Source organism: Neovison vison, chromosome 4, assembly GCF_020171115.1.
Source record: "Neovison vison isolate M4711 chromosome 4, ASM_NN_V1, whole genome shotgun sequence".
NCBI lineage: Eukaryota > Metazoa > Chordata > Mammalia > Carnivora > Mustelidae > Neogale > Neogale vison.
Window position 1 is genome coordinate 133,118,527 of NC_058094.1, and position 16,421 is coordinate 133,134,947.

Consider the following 16,421-nt stretch of genomic DNA (forward strand, 5'->3'; position numbering starts at 1 on the left):
GAAACCATATGATAATTGACTCTCTCTGCTTGACTTATTTCACTCAGCATAATCTCTTCCAGTCCTGTTCTTGTTGATACAAAAGTTGGGTATTCATCCTTTCTGATGGAGGCATCATACTCCATAGTGTATATGGACCACATCTTCCTTATCCATTCATCCGCTGAAGGGCATCTTGGTTCTTTCCACAGTTCGGCGACTGTGGCCATTGCTGCTATAAACATTGGGGTACTGATGGCCCTTCTTTTCACTACTTCTGTATCTTTGGGGTAAATACCCAGTAGTGCAGTTGCAGGGTAGGGAAGCTCTATTTTTAATTTCTTGAGGAATCTCCACACTGTTCTCCAAAGTGGCTGCACCAACTTGCATCCCCACCAACAGTGTAAGAGGGCTCCCCTTTCTCCACATCCTCTCCAACACATGTTGTTTCCTGTCTTGCTAATGTTGGCCATTCTAACTGGTGTAAGGTGATATCTCAATGTGGTTTTGATTTTATCTCCCTGATGGCTAGTGATGATGAACATTTTTTCATGTGTCTGATAGCCATTTGTATCAGACTCAAAATTCTTTTTTTTTTTAAAAAAAGATTTTATTTATTTATTTGAGAGAGAGAGACAGTGAGAGAGAGCATGAGCAAGGAGAAGGTCAGAGAGCGAAGCAGACTCCCCATGGAGCTGGGAGCCCGATGTGGGACTCGATCCCGGGACTCCAGGATCACGCCCTGAGCCGAAGGCAGTCGTCCAACCAACTGAGCCACCCAGGCGTCCCCAGACTCAAAATTCTTAAAGCAGGTGCTTTACACAGACCTCCTGGTCCTTGGGGCTGTGCTGTTGGCCCGAGAGTCACGAAACTCATGTGGCTCGTGGGCACCTGGAGTGTGGCCAGTCCAAACCCAGTTGTGCCGTGTGACCTGCGCACTACCATGTCGAAGACGCCATACCAAAATGAATTTAAAACATCTCATCATTTTTCTACGGATTGTGTGATGGAATGATAATGTTTTGGTTATGTTGGTTTACACAGAATACATCACTAAAATTGCACCTGCTGGAGAATGTACAATTCCACGTGTGGTTTATTTTATTTTTTCTACCGGACGGTCCTACCCTAGAACTTTTTGATTTCTTGAGTTTTTTCATTCACATTCAGGATTCAATCCCACCCCGAGAAAAACGCCACCCAACTCACTGAAGATTGTAAGAACCTTCAGCGAGTTCCCAGAGGGGATCGGAGGCTTTGAGGAGGCTCGGAATGCTTTGACAGGCATGGTTGCCGTTTTACCGTCTTGGAAAATCTGGAAGTTTAATTGTGGAGGGTTTTTGTTGAGATTCTGTTTAATCTCGTTTCATGCGCCGACAATAACAGTCTTTTTTTTTTTTTTTCTTCTCCCCCAGAAACTTTTAGAAAATCCTCGCTTGGCCATGATGAGACAGATAAAGAGAAGAAAAAGATTCTGGGATTTTTCAAGGTTAATAAAAGAAGCAGTAGTAAGGTAATGGACTAAAATACACGTAGGATTCTGCGTTTCGGAAAAATAGTTGCTTGGGATGTCTGTATTCACCCTATCTTGCTTGGAATCTTTCTAAATACTGTTAGAACTGTTCATTTCTCTGGGTGAAAGGGAGCTTATCCACAGGCACTGAAGCGGCTGATCTGTTTCCACCCTTGATCCCTAAAGCCGGGGGCTGGGGGTCAGTGCTGTTCTGGTCTGTAGGGTACGAAGCTCTGAGTGCCGCTGGGCCGGCACATGCGCAGTGTCTGGTGTAACTCTGCGGCTCGCTTCCTGCACATGCGCGGTGCTGGATGTGAAGCTGCAGCTTCCCGGCAGCTCAGGTGTGAAACTGGGGCTCAGTGGCCAGCGCATGCGCAGTACCTGGTGTGAAGCTGCGGCTCAGGAGACACCCTGTGGACTGATGAATGAGTGAGTGAGCGCGAGCTGCTGCTATGTTGATTAAAAAGAAAGTAAGAAAGAAAGAAACAGTCCATATGCTTACAAATGAAATACCTTTAGAACCTGTTTAACGTGCAGGGCCTCTCAGCGCTGCTCTGGGGCCTCTTCATGGAGAAGGGCATCCGTCGTTGAACCGTCCTTTGCTGGTAAATTTCCGGTGGCCTTTGGCCTTCCAGGATGGTTTGGAATATGTTGTGTGATAAGTTAGTTTTATTGCTCCTGTTGGTTTCATGCAGTAGATCGTAAAATCGTACTTTGGATGCTGTGTTGTAGAGCAGGGTCACGGTGCAGAGACCGAGACTGGAGATTTTTGCAGTCAGCTGCTGAAATCCCCAAAACCGTAAATGCCTTCTCACAAGCAAGAGAAGAGGCTGCTCCTTGCACCTATTGTATCTGTCTAAAGGGCATCTTTACTTTGCAAGTATCTGGTAGTTTCTCCTTACTAATGAGTGGGACTAAAAAAGACGAAACCGGTCCAGCAGATGCTGGGCTCTGATACCGGCAGCTCGGTATGGAAGCGTCCACCTGGGTACAGGTGAAAGCCGGGTGGGAGGGCAGCCTGGCGCTGGCTGAGAGGCCCCCTGCTTGCGCACCAGGCTGCGCATCTCCTTTCCCCACCTCCCCGAGGCTGAGGGGTGGGAGGGTTCACACCCCTCTGCTGATAGGAGCAGTGAATGCAAAGAAACACTGTGCTCAGGGTCCGGGCTGAGGTCCGGATGGGTCAGACGGCAACACTGGTCCTCCCACCCAGGGCCAGCGCCCTAGGGGTGAAAGCCAAGGTCCCCGTGTGGCTCAGGAGCTTGAACTACCCCTTGATAGTTCCCCACACACAGTGCCACAGTGTGGCTCATTTTCTCTTAGCCTGTCCTGAACTTTTGATGTTGGTTTGTGAGTCTCTTTTTTGTTGTTCTTGGTTATTATGTTTCTACATGTCCTTTGAAAATCTGTGCTCAGCATGTTTCTCTGTGGATCCTTTGCACTTTCCTTCTCCTCATCTTGCATTCCCTCCCAGCTCCTCTCCCCCCAACTTTCTCTCTTCTCCCTTCCTGTTCCCGTCCCCTTTTTTCCCCATCCTCACTTCCCTATCCCTCCCCTCCTTTCTCTTATCCCTGGTGAGGTTTACTTTGAAATTACAGATTCAGATTTTTCTATCTGAATTTCTCTTTATTCTATCAATGTTGGGTTTCTTGGTTCCTGGAATTTGGGAGGTTAAGTTTGCCAGGAATACTTCCCCACTGTCCTCCTTCATCCTGATGATGCCGGTTCACAGTAAACCTACCATTTCCTCGCACTGAGATCTCAAGAGTCCTCTTGTGTCTTCCTCTTTTTGAGAGCTTAAACTGCCAGAAAGTCAGAAAAAAAAAATGAGAAATGCTTTTGTTTTAAGCAAAATAAGAATCCCTAAGGTGTGGGAGATAAGAGACAGTCCAGCTTCTGAGGGTTTGTCAGGGGACACCACCCAGGAGGACCCTGAGACAATGCCACAGGTGCAGGGACTCCTGTCTTGCCATCTTGGCTCCCACTCGGCAGGCCAGGATTATTTTTCCTTTCTAATATACCTCCTCTCTTCCTTTCTTACTTTATGTCACTCTAAAACTCTCTTACGCGGTTGTATCCTTGCTGGATTATTTGTTGTTTGGGGCATCAACTTCTTCCTTGTTTCTCTTTTCTTCATGGTTTGAGATACGCTAAATGCAACTTCATTTAATCTAGAAGCCTGGTGAGAGACGTACTACTCACCGCATTTCACGGGTGCAGGAAAGAAGGCCGCGTACCTCTGAGCTGACCCTCGGTCCAGTGACTGAGTTCCAACCAGCCTATCTTTCTAGAGCCCTGGCTTTCCTCACTCGTTCACACTGTACATGTTTGAAAGGTCCGGAATTCCACTCTTTTGCCCTAACACTAAGAGGGTTTGGAGGTAATCATTATTTACATGTTTTCTAAAATCGTATGATGCCAAATAGTCCACAAGTGTCTCAAGAGGACAGAACACTAAGGATAGAAAATTATCAAGGCGTTTAAAACTAAGGAGGTCTTTACAATATCTTCTTAAAACAAAACAAAACAAAAAAAATGTGTGTGTATGTGTGTGTGTGTGTGTGCGTGTGTGTGTAAAATCTCAACAGAGGATATATTTGAGGGATATCATTTTGGCTGAAGTAGATGAGGGCCCATATCTTTGTGTTTTAGAAGTTCACTATTTTATTATTTTCAGAATGTGATAATTTTGTACAGTTTTGACTTATTTATTCCCCAACACAGAGGTTCTGAAAAAGTACCTAAGAATCACTCTAGACCCAGCCTAACAATGGGTCTAGCATTCTGGGGTCAAATGCTATAGCTGGTGGCTGGCATGCTGTCACACAAAATGTCCTCTCGAAGAATCAAGGGAGATGTCATTACTGTTTATCTTTTATGGACAGATAGGGGGACATTTGGTGAATTATTTCTATATATATATAATTATTTGGTGAATTATTTCTGTATAAACAGTGCAGTGGTAAACCGAATTTAAAGCTCAAAAATCCCCCCCAAACTAGTTAATTCATTGGTTTTGTGAGCAAATCCCATCAGTTCACACTCATGAAACTACTGTTTTCATATTACATATTTTCTAAGCTAAATATATGCTCTTGGGAAGAAGCAAAAGGAGCACCCCTCCCTTGAGTCGTGAATTTCAAAACTGGTTTTGGAATCAGTGAGTACTTTGGTACCGGGCTTTGGGGTTTCTGTGCTGAGGGTCGTGGCCATGGATTACAAACCACTCAGGTCAGAGCCTGCTGCCTTGAAGACCCCACTGGTTTTATGCTGTCACAATCGCCAAGGATGACTTTTTTGCCTGGGCATACACTGACCTAGAGATGACGTGCTGCGTGTCTGTGTTCCAGGCCGAGCAGATCGGGCGGTCCGGGGTGGACAGTGATGAGGACACCTCACAGTCTGCTTTGGGAAGGGGCTCAAACGTGAGTACTAAACCCGAAGGTGCTTCTTGCCAACCGGGTGGGCTTTTCACCCACTTCACAGGACCTTCTAGAAAATGGGACTGTAGATTAGTTAAGTTGTTTGGGTTTTGTACGTTCAGTCCAGAGGCATGACGTTGTATATGGCTTCTTGTTTACCTGCCCATGCTACAGTTGGAAGCTGTGTGGTGTTTTAGTTCCTACTTCTCTGTACTGTCAACATGATCAGGAGGATCCTTGGTTAGATTAACTGAGTTTATGCCCTCTAGAATTTCTTCCATATATTCAGGAGCAGCTGATGGGTTCGGGACCACATGGCCCTCTTTCCTATCCTAAAATCTACCAGTTCCTAAACTCTGCAACTCCACTTCAAAATGATTTCTTTTTTTTTTTTTCTTTTTCTTGATAGAGAGAGTGGGCCTGTGAGCAGCAGGGAAGGGGTGGAGGGAGAGGGAGAGAGATCTTTAGCAGGCTCCATATCCAGTGCAGTCCCCAGCATGAGACTTGATCTCATGACCCTGAGATCATGACCTGAGCCAAAATCAAGAGGCAGATGCTTGACTGACTGAGCCACCCAGGCGCCCCTTGAGTTGTATAATCTTAAGGAAGTCTTCACCTGCCGTGACCACATCAGCAATGACATTTGCTTTGCTATAAAACAGATTTAAACAACTGAGAACAGTTTGAAATGTCCATTGATGAGTCAATCTGCAATTGTAGTCTCGATTTTGGCCACAACCTATTGGAAAATGTCTTTTAATATTCCATGTACTCCATAAGCTACATTTGTGTTTGAGTGGGAATTTATTTAATTACATTAGAGGGCTTGGCTACTCACACCTATTTGCTTATTTCAGTGCACTAGGTATTATAACTTTTCCAACAGCGAAGAATGGCAGCATAAATTTTGTGGTGGGCATGGCTTATTTGTGTGATTCTTTTCTCTCAGTGCAACACAGGGAAATACATTCATGACATAGATAAATAGGTAGAGCTCAGATAAAAACCTCATAGGAAATATCCAAAGCATTTTTAAGGAAAATTATAAAATACCACAAAGACACACAAAAGTAGAATTGTACACATGGAAAACATGCCATATTCTTAAATGTGAAGATTCAACATTATTATGTTGATTGGGTTTTGTTGTAGAGCTAAAAAAAAAGAGTTATAAGGTTTAGTTGGAAAAATAAGCAACTAATAACTAGCTAGGAAAACTCTGAAAGACCAGGGTGATGGATAAGCCTGGGTAGTTTTAAAATAGCTTCTAATGCCTCTGTAATTCAGACTGTGTTATACTGACCACAAAGAAGTCAGTGAAACCCAATAGAAACTCCAGAGCCAACTGAGGACAGAAATTGATATACTTGATAGGCAACATGTCAAATCGGTGGGGAGAAATAAACTTATTTATACAGAGATTTGAGATCATTGAGGAGCCGAAAGAGAAGGATAAAATTGTATACATTTTCACTGTAAATACTAAAATAAAAAGCAAACAGAAAGGTAGATGTAAAAATTGAAACCATGTAAGTAAGTACTAGCAGAAAAATTGAGAGGAGGGAACACTTTCCAAAAATGCTGGTTAACTTGCGGATAACACAGGCAGCAACCTCTTCGACCTCAGCTGCAGCAACCTCTTTCTAGACACATCGCCAAAGGCAAGGGAAGCAAGGACAAAAATGAACTATTGGGACTTCATGAAGACCAAAAGCTGAAAAGCAAAGGAAACAGTCAACAAAACCAAAAGACAACTGACAGAATGAGAGAAGATACTCACAAGACAAATCAGATAAAGGGCTGGTGTCCAAAATCTATAAAGAACTTTTCAAACCCAACACCCAAAGAACAAGGAATCCAATCAAGAAATGGGCAGAGGACATGAACAGACATTTCCGCAAAGAAGACATCCAGTGGCCAACAGACACATGAAAAAGTGCTCCACATCACTCGGCATCAGGGAAATACAAATCAAAACCACAGTGAAATACCAACTCAACACCAGTCAGAATGGCTAAAATTAACAAATCAGAAAATGACAGATGTTGGCGAGGATGTGGAGAAAAGGGAACCCTCCTACACTGTTGGCGGGAATGCAAGGTGGTGCAGCCACTCTGGAACCAAACAGCATGGAGTTTCCTCAAAACGTTGAAAATAGAGCTACCCTGTGACCAGCAATCGTACTACTAGGTATTTACCCTAAAGATACAAATGCTACCCAAAGGGGCACGTGCACCGGAAAATTTATAGCAGCAATGCCCAAAATAGCCAAACTATGGAAAGAACCTAGATGTCCATCAAAAGATGAATGGATAAAGAAGATGTGGGGTATATACAGACAATGGAATACTACGCAGCCATCAAGAGAAATGATATCTCGCCATTTGCAATGACGTGGATGGAACTAGAGGGTATTATGCTTAGTGAAATAAGTCAATCGGAGAAAGACAATTATCATATGATCTCCCTGATATAAGGAGTTTGAGAGGCAGAGTGTGGGGAGTTTGGGGGGGTAGGGAAGGAAAAAATGAAAACAAGATGGGATCAGGAGGGAGACAAACCATAAGAAAATCTTACTTTATAAAACAGACTGAGGGTTGCTTGGAGTTGGCAGGGGCAGTGGAGAGGCTTGTTGGGTGATGGACATTGGGGAGGGTATGTGCTATGGTGAGTGCTGTGAAGTGTGTAAGCCTGACGATTCACAGACCTGTACCCCTGACAGGGGACAAAAAATATATGTTAATAAAAATAATTAATAAAAAATTCTGGTTACTTTAACTTCAAGGGGAAAAAATTTGAGTCAAAAACGAGAAGGAAGAGAGAATATTATCAGCAAAGTAAAAATCTAAATGACAAATGTTGGGGAGTGGAGATTGGAATTAGAAAAACAATGACAGCCTTATGTACGTGAGATCACAAGGTGTTTGTCTTTCTCCATCTGACTTACCTCACTTAGGGTGATTCCCTCTGGCTCCGTCTGTGGATGGCACATCATTGCAAATGGCAAGAATTTCATTCTATTTGATGGCTGAGTAATATTCCATTGTGTATATATCGCACATCTTTTCTGTCTATTCCACTCTATGTGGAATCTAAAAAGCAAACCAAACAAAAGACAAACAGAGGGGCGCCTGGGTGGCTCAGTGGGTTAAGCCTCTGCCTTCAGCTCAGGTCATGATCCCAGGGTCATGGGATCAAGCCCCACATCAGGGGTCTCTGCTCAGCAGAGAGCCTTCTTCCCCCTCTCTCTTTGCCTGCCTCTCTGCCTACTTGTGCGCTCTCTCTGTCAGATAAATAAATAAAATCTTAAAAAAAAAAAAAGAAGACAAACAGAAACAGACTCAAATATAGTGAGCAAACTGGTGGTTGTTGGAGGGGAGGGAGAGGGGGATGGGCAAAGGAGATGAAGGGAAATTAAGATACACAAGCTTCCAGTCATGGCGTGGGAAAGTGCAACATGGGGAGCACAGTCAATAATATTGTAATACCATTGTGTAATATGACGTCACACCTGTCATGGTGAGCACTGAATAATGTACGGACTTGTCACTTCACTGGGATGTATGCCTGACACTAATACAGCACTGTGTCTACTCTACTTCAATTTAAAACAAGAAAAGTGGGGACACCTGTGTGGCTCAGTCGGTTAGGTGCCCATCTTTGGCTCAGGTCATGATCCCAGAGTCCCAGGATGGAGCCCCACATCTGACTCCCTTCTCGGCAGAAAGTCTGCTTCTCCCACTGCCCCTCACCCCGCTCTCGTCCTCTCTCTCTCTCTCTCTCTCTCTGTGTCTTTCTCTCAAATAAATAAAATCTTTAAAATAAAATAAAATAAAGATGACATCCTGACCAAGATTGATACAAATAGAAAGTTCACAGAAAAAGAAATGTAAGTGGTGCATAAATAAATGAAAAAGTAATCAGATGCACTCCTAATGAGAAGTAGAAATCAAACCTCCAGAGAACTCCCCCTTGGCACTCATTCTGCAGTCTGTCCGTTTGTGCAATGCAAAGCTGTAAAAGGAGGACGAGTGTGATACATTGACATGGAGTGTCTTCTGGGATTTTTTTTTCCTCTTTCTAAATGAAGGTGGACTTTTACTGAAACCCAAAGTTAATTAATGAAGCTGCAATGTGGTAGATTCGTTATTGGCCTCCAAAGAAGAGTTTACAGGGCTTGAAGCCATAGGGCAGGGCAGCCCTTAATAAAATCATGGTGCCAGCCTGTGACGGGCCCCTGCTTAGTTCTGTGCTCTCGCTTCATCCTCCTCACACGGACGCAGAAGCTGCCCAGCTTCCAGAGGCTGAGTAGTTGACCAAATCTGGACTGCAGCTTCTGTTTGCTGAAGGGTTTTATGTTCGATCCTGTTTCTTTTTTTAAAGCTTTTATTTATCTAAGAGCAACAGAGAGAATGCACATGATTGCGGGGGGAGAGGCAGAGGGAGACACAGACTCCCCACTGAACAGGGAGCCCTGTCTGAGGCTCGATCCCAAGACCCCCTGAGATCACGACCTGAGCCAAAGGCAGACACTTCTCCAATGGATCCCCCCACGTGCCCCTCCTGCTCAAATTTCTTTATGTCCATTATGTCTTAACTTAGGTTTGATATTTTGCTCGCGTCTACCAAGCATGGGGTGTTGGTGATGGAACTTTCCTTATGAACAGTGTGCTCTTGTTTTTATAAATTTTGCCCACCCCACTGACTTTAGGTGAAATAGCAAGGCTTTCAGTCTCGTACAGCAAGGGGACCTCTCTGTCTCCACTTTCCCCATCTGTATAGTGGGTACAGCCCTGCCCACTCTGCAGGATCAGCAGTCACAGAGCTCACCTAACGCTCTGGGAAGCCTTCTGAAATGTCAGTAAGCTCGTCCAGAGCTTTACTAGAAGGTCTGCAGGAACTATTGTTTATTTTCCCTTAAAATATGAGCAGTTCATCGTAGGAGTCTGAAGAGAGAAAAAAAAATATTCTGAAGAGAATAGATTTACATTAAAATAAAATATCCTATAAAAATAATTTATTTCTTTGAGAGAGAGAAAGAGTGGGAGGAAAGGGCAGAGAGAGAGAGAGAATCTCAAGCAGATTCCCCACTGAGTGCAGAGCCCAATGCAGGATGATTTGATTTCAGCCCAAGACCCTGAAATCGTGGTCTGAGCTGAAATCAAGAACCAGCCACTCAACCAACTGAGCCACCAGACTTCCTTAAAAGAAAATATCCTAATGAGGATGGCCAAAGTAATCAGATCTTCCCTGAAAAGTAATTTCATGTAAGCCAAAGTTTACTCTATTCCAGGAATCATCCTCATTTTCTGAAAGGGTCCTTGAATCAGTAAATGTAATCACCTCCCAAGTAATATCAAGCTGTTTTCCTGGGATTTTGCATTTTTCTGAGAAACTCTCCCTTCCGTGTCCATGCAGAGCACACAGTTCCCTCATCTCTCGCTTTTGGGCCCTGAGACGCATGGAGGGGACGTGGTCCATCATCCCTGGGTGTGATTAATGGTGAGGGGACATGGCACTCAGGCCACACTGTTCCCACCATCTGACCTGTCCCTAAATCACATGAACAGCAGTGATAAACCATGCACATTGACGGAACGAGATACCTGAGTTAATTTGTAATTGTGCATGCAAAAATGCCACACACCTCAGAATACCACATCGGTCCCATAAAGTGGAGAATGCTCGGATGGAGGAGGAAAGTGACCCAAGTTCTCATCCTGGTGACTGTTACTAACTGTGGGCCATTGGGCAAGTTGGCAAATGAACCATAGTAACTGACCATTTATGGGTGCCTTGCCTTTGTTAGAAAAAAAGCCAGATTATATAAATTTGACCAAATTAAAATTTATCAATGTGAGCTATATCAGATGCCATTGCACTGTTCGTTACCATAAAGTTAAAAAGTCTTTTTGGTGACTGATTTTCAAAAATCAGTGTCTCAATTAAAAAACCAAAAACCAGAAACAAACAACAATAACAACAACAAAGAAAGAAAAACCACACACACACACACACACACCCCAAAAAACAAAAAACAAAATTAAAATTGTCTGGGGCCCTTTGACCGCTTGCCCTGTCGAGGCAGTTATGGAAATCCTCCATCATCATAGTGCCTCCTTCTCATGGATGGAGAATCCGTGTTTGGGGACCAGGTGGGAGTGCCCCCCACAGAGTAGTCTGATCCTAATGGGGACATCTGCGGTGTTGGGGGCCTGCACTGAGGAGCCCAGAAGTTTATAGGGACGCCCACCAGTGAAACAGCACTTCTTTCGGAAAAGTCATTCCAAACTAAGTTGTAAAAGAAACTCCACAGTTTCAGCTTCCCCTGGGTCCCCCGCTTATTGGAGATGCTGAACTTGCACTCCGAATGCCTGAGCCCAAATCCAGCCTCTAAGGGGATCCGGAAGAACTTGCAAAGACACTCTGGGAGGGTGTGTTGACCCGTTTCTGCCACCAGGGGTCAGTGTTCCACAAGCAGAGCCCGGCCTTGGAAAACCTGATTGATTCTGTTTTTTGGACCATCCACAAACGGAGAGCAGGAAAATATGTCCAGAGGGCTGAGCCACGTGTTTGTGATGTAGAACTCATTTTGATTATAAATAAGTTTTGAAGGGCTCTTTCGATGGCTTTCCACCTTTCTCTAATGCATTTTGTACTCAAAATTAAGAGAGGGGCGGCCTATGGAAAGTTTTACAAGTGGGATGGGGGAATCACATAGATGCTTACAGCCCGGCACAGGTTTCCATCACTTTGTGTGTTTTCTTGAGCCTTTCTTTCTTTTCTATTTATTTTAGAGAGACAGAGCGTGCACACACACAAGTGGAGGGGGAGGGGCAGAGGAAGGGGGAGAGAGAGAATCTCAAGCAGCCTCATACAGAGCATTGAGCCCGATGCAGGACTCAGTCTCACGACCCTGAGAGCATGACCTGAGCCATGACCAAGAATCAGATGCTCAACCCCACTGAGCCACCCGGGTGCCCGCAGCGTGGGATCCCTAGAATGAGAGTAATGTAGAGCTGAAGTTGATTGCTGCTGCCTAATGCCAATACTTGGTTCTTAGAGCAAAAGGAAGAAACACAGATTTTTAACCTTTTGGCTGAAAATGTAATGTTTGTAGAGAAGAGAGGTGGAAAATGTCCCTTTCAAAATACTGGGTTTCCTTGTGTTCCCATAAGACAGGAGTATCTCTTTTCCTCTACTGTCTTCATAGGTTTCCTGACCTTCTCCCTGCTCTTTGACGGACAGGTATAAGACCAGAGTCTCAGTGGCCAGCAGGTGCATTGGTTCCGAGCGTGGCCTCTAAGTTGCTTCTGAAACCAGGTCATGGAGACAAGTGAGCTCCCAGTCCTTGGTGTCAGTCCCATCTCAGGAGATGGCAGCTCTGTCCTTGCGGGACTTAGGCCAAAACCTTGGTGTCCCCTTTGTTCTCTCCATTATCTCACACCACCCGTGGGCGATCCTCAAACCCTCTCTGCCCCCTTCCTGGTAGATGGGACTCTTCTCTCTGGGGGTCACCGCAGTGCAGCTCTCCCGGGGGCTGCGCGTCCACGGCCTCCGCTGGGGCCTCACCTCCTCAGGTCCTCCTGGTGCATTTAGCAGGCAGAGCGAGGCTTCCGGAAGGTGGGTCCTGACAAGGCGCCGCACTGCCCAGAGTGCCCCCCCTCACTCTGCGGAAGAGAGTCCTATGTGTGTTCCCCTCCCAGACACTCTCCCCTCCTCTTCTCAGCAGGGAACATCCTCTGGGTCCTAGACACACTTTCCAGGGAGTCCACCTACCTTTTGAGAAAGAACCGAAACTGTAGCTTGCCCACACTGTGGCCTCCCGGGTCTGTGCATTCGACTTACCTTTGAACCCTCGTCCTGCCTCTTCTCCCAGCTTGACTTGTCACGGCACCCGCAGCCTCCTCCCTGGCCTCTGGCTGCTCTCTGGCCTCCCCCATCTACTCAGGATGTGCTGACCTGCATCCCCAGGCCGCTGTTGACATGGAGTGTCAGCCTCCTGACAGCCTCCTGGAGTCCCTGGTAACAGAGAAGGGAGTGCCACCTTTTGTTAAAGTGAGCTTTCTTCCTGGGCATCCCTTGGCCTCTGAGCTCCATGCCTTTCTTTTCCAGCTTGTCCAGGTACTTGCTGGGCCAGATGGGGTTGCCATCTGTCAAACTGCCTCCCTCCTGATGCTGAAAGGGGTTTGCCTTGTGAGGTCGCTGCCCTGGAGTGTGCTCTGCCCTCATGCCCTGCTGCAGGCTGAGCTCCTTGTGGCATGAATCAGATGCCCTCTGGATGGCTCTCCCCCGAGGGCCTGGGCGCCTCCCAAGGCCTGGCCTCCCTTTCCCCTCCTTGTGTAGCTTGGGCTGGATTTTACCCTTCGCCATGGCCTCTGCTCCCCTTCCTAGATTGTGCCACTTTCTTGATTTTTCCGTCTTAACTTTTCCCCACCTCTACCGGGATTCCTTCCTTTTCTTCCTGGGCAGATGTCCCTGCTGGCCAGGACTCACAGGTAGTGAGCAGGGCTGTGGCCTCTGGCTTCCCTCCCCTCCCCTCCCCTCCCTTCCCCTCCCCTCTCCCGGCTTCAGCTCTGGGAAGTATTTCTGCAGAGTCCCAATTTGTAGAGAGTCACAGAATAAAATAAAAAGTCATGTGTCATCCGCCCACAGTTAGCAAATGTTCCTCGGGAGCCAGATTCACTTCCTACCATTTTGTGAGTTGCTAAGAAGTACAACACATGCAGATGAAGCTGCCCTAAGGTACCCCGTCCCCTTCTTCCACTCCTGAGGGTCACAGCCCCTTTGAAGGGGCTTTTAATAAAGGTAGCAAATGGGTATTTGTCTGTACACATGCATGGTGATTTTTATATTATTTAGCCCTGTACGTAGTGATTTGTCTTCTGAAGTCTGCGTCTTGAGTCACAGAATGAGAAGAGTTGACATTGAGAAAAACCAGACAAGGGAGGACAGAGGGATGGGAGGAGGGAGAGCGAACACAAGGGAGGGGAAGAGCCCAGCCCCCCACTGGGCTGACTTTTGTGGAGGCTCTGCCTTAGGAGACGCAGGGGACCACAGGACTCTTGGGGCTACAGAGAGGAGCCAGGCCAAGCCCTGCAGTTAGGGAAGACACACCCGGGGAGCCCCTCACTTGGCGCTGTGGATGTTCTAGGTGCAAGTGCATCACAGGTCTTGGAAGAATTCTGGCTCAGGTCACCAGGGTGGGGCCTGCAATTTGGCATTTCTAATGAGCTCCCTGGTGCTGCTGCTGCTGCTACTGAGAACTAAGACCCCCAACCCCTCCCCGCCCCGGGGAACTGGCAAGAGGTGGGGTCAGAAAGGGGGGCAGCTGCAGGGTGAGGAAGGTCTGTGAAGAGTGGGGCAGCCCTACAGGGACCCACCCTCCTAGCTGGTCCAAGGTCCATCAGGAAGACCAGGGGAGGGGGCCCGGGGGGCGCCTGTTTGGGGAGAGCCAGGGGCTGTCAATGATTGCCCATGGTGTGCGAGGGCCTGCGTGCCTGTGTGTGCAGGCGTGTGCACGTCTAGGACAGTTTTTGACTCTGGACTGGAAACATGCACTTCCAGAAACAGACTGCGCCCATGATCTCCCAACTTCTCAGTATCTGACCTTCTGTCCGGGGTGAGAAGGTCCAGAGGTTTCTCCTTATCCCCTGATCGCAATGGTACCTGTAATTTCATGGCTAAGAGTGTTTGCTGCCCCATATACCGCGGGTTTGTAGTTGCACTGTGAGTGTGACTCTCAAACGGGAAGCCTCATACATGTGATGTGTCCTGCCGGTGAGCGCTGAGGAGATGCCGAGATCAGCCTTCAGGAAGGGGCGTTTCAGAAATGTTGGCCATGTGCTTCAGGAACAGAGATAATTTCACCAGCCTGAACAATAACCACTGCTTGGACATTCCGCAGAGATAAAAAAGAGAAAACAAAATGGGCAGCAAAGAATAGATTTGCCATTGCTGGCTTGAAAGATGTTTTAAATTACATATGCGTATATATAATATGTACACACGTTCATATGTCATCGGAGGATGTTGGTTGAACTCTTAAGAACACACAGTTAGTGATATTTCCCAAGTGGTTTGTCTATGCTATTTATTTTCCTGTAGCCAAGTGGACTTCTGCCTCATCTGGATGGTTTTCTAGCTTTAGCACAAAAAATAAGAGCAAATCCTAAACGCAGATGGTGGTGAAGCTCATTCCTTTGAGCATACAATGATCTACAGAAAGACAAAGTTTGATTTTCCTTTGCACTTGAATTTCCTTGACCGCTCTGTCTTTGTGGGCTGGGAATCCTGTGCGGTTGAGAGGAGGTGGGCCAAAGTGGATGTTGGCCTCTTCCCTCCTGACGACATGGGTCCTCGACCGTGTAAATCATCACAGTGGAACACAGAGCAGATACCAGACATCTCGTGTCATGGAACTTGGGGATTCCCAAGCAGATGTCATGCCTCTGTTTAGGTTCCACTGAGACTGGGTCAACATTTCATTGATCTGGATGCTGCCCTGTCCTCAGATCCCCAGCTCCTGAGTCAACCTTCACGCACGAGGAAGGGGGTTAGGCTCTACGGAGGGAAGTCAAGCGTACATATGAACTGTGTGGTCTTTGTATTTCCAAGTGAAGCTCTTATTTTTCTTTAAAAATTTATATATTTATTTTAGAAAGTGTGCAAGTTTGAGGAGAGGAGCAAAGGGAAAGGGAAAAAGAGAATCTTAAACAGACTCCGCAGTAAGGGCTGAATCCCGGCACAGGGCATGTTCCTAGGACCCTGCGACCTTGACCCAAGCCAAAGTCAAGAGTCAGATGCTTAACTGAATGAGCCACCCAGGCACCCCTATTATCATCATTATCATTATTATTGTATTATTATTATTATATTACATATGGCTGTATGGGTAGCGATTGCTGCAGAGCCTGCAGCGAGAGGGGGCTCAGATGTACATGTCAAGCGCACGCATGCCATGTTCACAAGTGCAGCGGCAAAAACCGACTTCTGCGTAGTGTCTTACTCCTTTGTTTATTTTATTTTATTGTATAGAATTTACTTACTTGAGAGAGAGCATGAGCAAGGGGTGGGAGGGGAAGGGCAGAGGAAGAAGCAGACTCCCTGCCAAGCAGGGGGCCTGATGGCTGTGGGGCTCGATCCCAGGGCCCAGGATCATGACCGGAGCTGACGGCAGACACTACACTGACCGAGTCGCCCAGGTGCCCCTCGATTGAAGTTCTCGATTCCTCTCATAGACCCTTGAGATGGGATCTCTACAGGAATGAGCACTAAGCTTCCGCAGCACAGGTGTGTGAGACAGTCTTTGTCATCTGCCCGTCCCTCAGCTGGAGGGAGTGCTGATGTAGGGGCTCTGCAGGAAGTTTCTGCATGTCCTGTCCACTCACGGTTTCTTGGTGGCACTTGATGACAAGGCTGCAGGTGGCTGCCAGGAGCCCGGGAAATGTAGCATCAGTGGCTCCTGGGTGACAGCCCCTGCAGCAAGGTCAGAGGAAGGACAGTGGGCT

The 16,421-nt window shown here is 46.6% G+C and overlaps 1 protein-coding gene across 3 annotated transcripts in view; it reads left to right on the top strand.

Moving 5' to 3' along the window:
- The window catches only part of COBL (cordon-bleu WH2 repeat protein), a 260,358-nt gene that overhangs the window by 119,260 nt on the left and 124,677 nt on the right, over positions 1-16,421 (top strand). For all 3 annotated transcript variants that reach the window (XM_044245688.1, XM_044245687.1, XM_044245686.1), the window contains exons 5-6: positions 1,395-1,492; positions 4,840-4,914. In XM_044245688.1, the coding sequence (XP_044101623.1) occupies positions 1,395-1,492; positions 4,840-4,914 (173 nt within the window). The remainder of the gene's footprint in view (positions 1-1,394; positions 1,493-4,839; positions 4,915-16,421) is intronic.